Source organism: Lactuca saligna, chromosome 2 (assembly GCF_052625555.1).
Source record: "Lactuca saligna cultivar CGN05327 chromosome 2, ASM5262555v1, whole genome shotgun sequence".
Lineage (NCBI taxonomy): Eukaryota > Viridiplantae > Streptophyta > Magnoliopsida > Asterales > Asteraceae > Lactuca > Lactuca saligna.
The window spans coordinates 16,471,633-16,476,787 of NC_136418.1; the positions used below are offsets into that span (position 1 = coordinate 16,471,633).

A 5,155-nucleotide genomic window follows, 5' to 3' on the forward strand; every position below is an offset into this window, starting at 1 on the left:
CAATTCAATCAAAGTCGACATTTAGTTGACCTGACTCACCAAGTTTTCCTACCAACTTGTCGAGTCCATACTCCTCTAACCCAAACCAATCCCCGACTCTACTCGTCGAGTCTAGCAAGAAATCGATGGGTTCTCCTTCAATCATACCATCAGGACCATCTTCATCTGACTTGCCGAGTTCATCCTTGACCTCTTCAAGTTAATCTTCCTCATAAGAATGTGTCCATTCTATGACTCGCCAAGTTGTAAGAACAACTCGTTGAGTCCATCTTCAAAGATTGGGATATTTCCTTGGACTCGCCGAGTTTGCTCAACCACTCATCGAGTCCCATGATTCACATGTCCCTTATGAGCCAAACAACTGAGGGACCTTCCACAATATCATCTGGTCCATCGATAGAAAGGATTTGGTGGTCATTACACCCCGACTCGCCGAGTCCATCCTTGACCATTACTATACAGTCTAATAAAATGGTTCTTAACACGTCAAGACCATAGATCGGGCTTCCTAATGTCCATTTTACACGTAAAGCCTCAAGCTTGGTGCACATGCATGGGACCTTTGGCTCAAAAAGCCATAAAATATGGTCTACAAGATGCATGGAGTGTTTATGGCAATAAGGTGGGCACCTTTATGCCATAAAGACCCCCAATAACCCTATATCTGAAGCAAAAACTGACTTCCAATACTCAATCTCGAATACAACCTCTCTAGGGCTTAGAAAGTTGTAGAACAAGGTCCAAAATCAAGATCTAGACAATGAATAGATAAGGTTTTCAGCTTTATACCTCTAATAAGCTGGAAATATGCCAAAACTCTGGATCTTTTTGTTTCCCCTTGATCTCACAAGCCTCTTTCTCTTCTTCAAGCTTCAACCACACAAAGTAACACCACAAGGCTCAAGAACACACTAAAAATGGCTAGGGTTTCGAGTTAGGGTTTGCTCTGGATGATCGGGGTTGGGTTGAGGGGTTATAATGTGTTTAAATAGGGTGCAAACCCTCGATTTAGGGTTTCACTCAAACAACATCTACTTGCCGATTCGGTCTCCCGACTCGTCGAGTAGACTACATAAACTTCCCGCGGATCACGACTCTACTCGATGAGTTGGGCCTCCAACTCATCAAGTCCTAGAGAAAAACATAAGAAATACTTGAATTAAATACATACAAGGAATTGGGTGTTACGGTGTGTGTATGTGTGTGTGTGTGGGGGGGGGGGGGCGGTAAAAGAAAAAAACGACAACCAAAATCTATGTTGGGGCTTATTAAATATAGCTTGGGGAATTTTTGTCTTTTTACATTGATTGTAACGGACCGTAATGGATGGTAACACTGTCAAGGACTAAAGGTGGTACTAAAAAATGAAATAAGGACCATCAATAACAAAATCCACATATTAGGACCAAAAGTGAAATCGTGTTCAAACCATAGAGACGGCAACTGTATTTAATCTATATATAATTAAATTTCATTGATGTGTATTTTTGTTAAAATTGATTCAATTAGGCCGGACGGTATGGAGTGCGGGGAGGAGGTGCGGGATGTTTCCCGCATAGGGGAACACCGCACAGTTGGTGCGAGAAGCGACGCGCGGGAAAAGGGTGGGGGTGGGGATGTCGCGTTCTCACTCTTCACCTCATTGGACCGTTTTTTTTATTTCCAACGGCTATATAGCCCTTTATATATATATATATATATATATATATATATATATATATATATATATATATATATATATATATATATATATATATATATATATATATGTTTTTTTCCTATTTTTTAAACTATAAATACCACAACATCCAACTATTTTTTTAACCCATACCTTATACTTCTCTCCAAAAAATATTAATCAAAATGTCATCATCTTCATTATCCGATTCGACGACTCTAGAAGAGGCTAAGTTTATCGATTCCGTCATGGCAAAAACGGTTGCACACTATCAAAACCGATTAGGCGAAACATGACGTGCACGATCTAAACCAAAAAAGTTGTGGTTGCTTATAAATCACGAAGTCGGACACGATTGTGTTATAGAAAATTATTTTACAGATGACGTCATCTACGCTGTAAAGTTTCGATGTCGGTTCCGGATGATGAAGGAACTATTTTTACATATTGTTGGCGATTTGGAAGGTCGCTTTCCATATTTCCAATGGAAAATGGATGCAAGGCGGATAAAATGTTTCTCTCCCATTTAAAAATGTATGGCTGCAATTCGTCAGTTAGCATACGGCATGGGCACAGACAAACGGGATCAGTATTTTAGGATGTTAGAGCGTACCATGCGAGAGTGTGTGTACAAGTTCTGCAAAGGGATCTGTTTGGTTTATGTGCAACGATATTTGCGCAAACCAACTATCAACGATATTCACCAATTGTACACGGTGCATGAAGGCAAGCATGGATTCCCTGGAATGCTTGGTAGCATCAATTACATGCATTGGGGTTGGTCATTATGCCCCAACGCATGGCGTGGTCAGTATATGAGAGGCGACCACAAAGAGCCGACGATCGTTCTAGAGGTTATCGCATCAAATGATCTTTGGATATGGCATGCATTATTTGATCCAGCTAGTGCAAACAATGACATCAATGTGCTAGACCAGTCGTCAGTATTCAACGATATCTACCTTGGAAAGTCGCACGATATATATTTTCAAGCAAATGGGGTAGCATATAAGCGTGGATACTATCTTACTGACAGTATATATCGTCCCTTGTCTGTTTTTGTGAAATCATTTACATGTCCTAACGACCCGAAAAGGAAAAAGTGTAAAGATGAGCAAGAGTCAGCTAGGAAGGATGTGGAGCGAATATTTGGTGTACTTAACAGACGTTGAGAAGTACTAACGGTCGGGGCAAGGTCATATGAAGTGAAAAGGTTACAGCACGTAATGTATGCATGTATCATATTGCATAGTATGATTCTTGAAGACAAAGGAAAAGCAATATGTCGGTACAACAAAAATGAAGTTTTGCCAAATGTCGAAGGAATAGCCGTTGGTACAGAAGAGTATAGGGAGAATATAAGAGAAGTACACAATCGTGATATTCATCATGCCCTTCGTGCTGATTTGGTGGAGTACATTTATAAGGCTCCTATTCAGCCCCCCATAGAGTTTTTTCATGATGATTTGTTGACGAATCAGACGAGGATTCTGATATGTTCGTCGAGAGCAAAGACTCTGACAATGAAAGTGACGCCGGGGAGAATGATGAAGACGATAAAGGCGATGATGAGGACGATGACGAGGACGATGATTCCGAGTGATGTATTTTGGTTTATTTAAAATTAGGATATTAATTATGTTTTCTATGTTGTGGGTCGTTTGATTTTTTGTTTACGTTTTTTTTTTTTTAATTTTCTAACTATTTAAATATTAGGTTTAATGTAATTTTTATTTTAATTAATGAAATGTTTTTTACTTTAGTATTAATTTAAAAATTATAAATAAAAAAACAAAATAATTTTATTTAAAAAAAGGAAAAAAAAAAGTGAGGAAGCTTTTCCTTTTACCTGAGGGAAAGGAAAGTGGAAGAAAGGATAATATGATCCGGGAAAGTTATCTCCCATACCCTTCACTCTTACAAACTATAGCTAAAATATTTATTAGTTTGTTTTTTTCGTTTTGTGCGACACCAGATAAAGGCATAACCTTTAAGTCATCTGAATCTTGAATTATTTAGATCGTTATCATTCGAATGTTTAATAGTTTAACCTTTGCAAAAAAAAAAAAAAAAAAAAAAAAAAAAAAAAAAAAAAACCCATCGTTTTCTTAAAAACAGTTGGTTCAAATGGATAATGAAGAATATGCGAGAGGAGATATTGATGCCAAAACGAGATCGTTTTTTCCGTCCCTTGCTTTGGTCCAAACAGTCTGTCCTCATTAAATTTCCCACCTAGTTTCAAAAAGCATTTTTTGTTTCTTTTTATAAAGAAGTTTCCTATTTGATTAATTAATTAATAATGTTATTTAAAAGTATAATTTTTAGTTAAAAATTGATAGAAAATACATACTTTCGATGTATAATTATAACTTTAATGAGACTAATTTCAGAAATTGTTGATTTGGCAAATATCACAATTTTAGTTAAAGTTTTTTATTTATAACAATTTCGTCTATATGGTTTCCAGTTTTTGCACAATGTCAGTCCAAGTCTTTAACTCTATCTAGTCTTTAACATTTTCCTGCCAGGTTGGAAACCTCACACGACCACAACAACAATGACGTTTGAATAAGAGGTTCAAAGTTTCAATCTGGCAAGTCGGTTTTGAGAACTCGTACTACTTAGTAGAGGAGAGCAAAATCGAACCTGGAAACCGACAAAACCAAAACTGAAGCATAAACCAACAATTTGGGTTTAGATTTTTCAAAAACCCAAAATTTCAGTTTGTTTCGGTTTTGGGTTTGGTAAAACCAAAAGAAATCGAACCGAACCAAATTATTTAAAATATGTTTATTCTGTGAATTATATACATATTTATTTATTTTTCCCGTGAGATATAACAGGCTAAGTCGTTGGACAATGAACCACGGGGTTATTGTTTGATCTTACTCCCTTGCTCGCATGAGTTTTTATTTTCCAACCAAAATCCAACCATCCTACATCACTGAATTTATCGAACATTGTTATACTCGTCTCCTATATAAACCTGTTTGCTTTAAGCTTCGTTAGGAGTCTTGTCCAATATCACTTCTAACGAAGAAGTTATATCCTTCTCATCAGTTATATAGTCTAAATTATCTCAAGGCAATCAACATTGATAGAACCCACAAAACAAGAACCGAGAAACCAAACCATCGGTTTGGGTTCAAATTATTGAAAACCGAAATTAGCGGTTTGGGTTCAATTTTGGCCCAAAACTGACTCAACCCGACCCATGCACACCCATACTACTTAACAAACGTAATTTCATCATTTGAGGATATTGATTACCTTATCATGTAATGAACCCTTATTATTGAAGATGGCTTCCGCTCCTTTATGGATTTTGTGAAAATCGACCAACTTCATCCGTTTCCTCTAGAGATTCTAGTACATACACTATATATGGGATTTTGTCGAAACACACCACCAAGATAATCAAGAAAACATCTTCTAATTATTTAATTTATTTTCATATCCCAAATGAATAAATCTATC

General features: G+C 36.8%; 1 protein-coding gene across 1 annotated transcript; it reads left to right on the plus strand.

The window, feature by feature from the left end:
• Positions 1-2,214: 2,214 nt before the first annotated feature.
• On the plus strand, positions 2,215-2,850 carry LOC145029553 (uncharacterized). Its single transcript, XM_078978058.1, has one exon. It carries the CDS (start codon positions 2,215-2,217, stop codon positions 2,848-2,850), a length of 636 nt encoding a protein of 211 aa, XP_078834184.1.
• The last annotated feature ends 2,305 nt before the right edge of the window (positions 2,851-5,155 follow it).

Excerpts from the sequence above, each read along its gene's own strand:
- LOC145029553 (XM_078978058.1), top strand. The coding sequence starts at position 2,215 with ATGGCTGCAATTCGTCAGTTAGCATACGGCATGGGCACAGACAAACGG.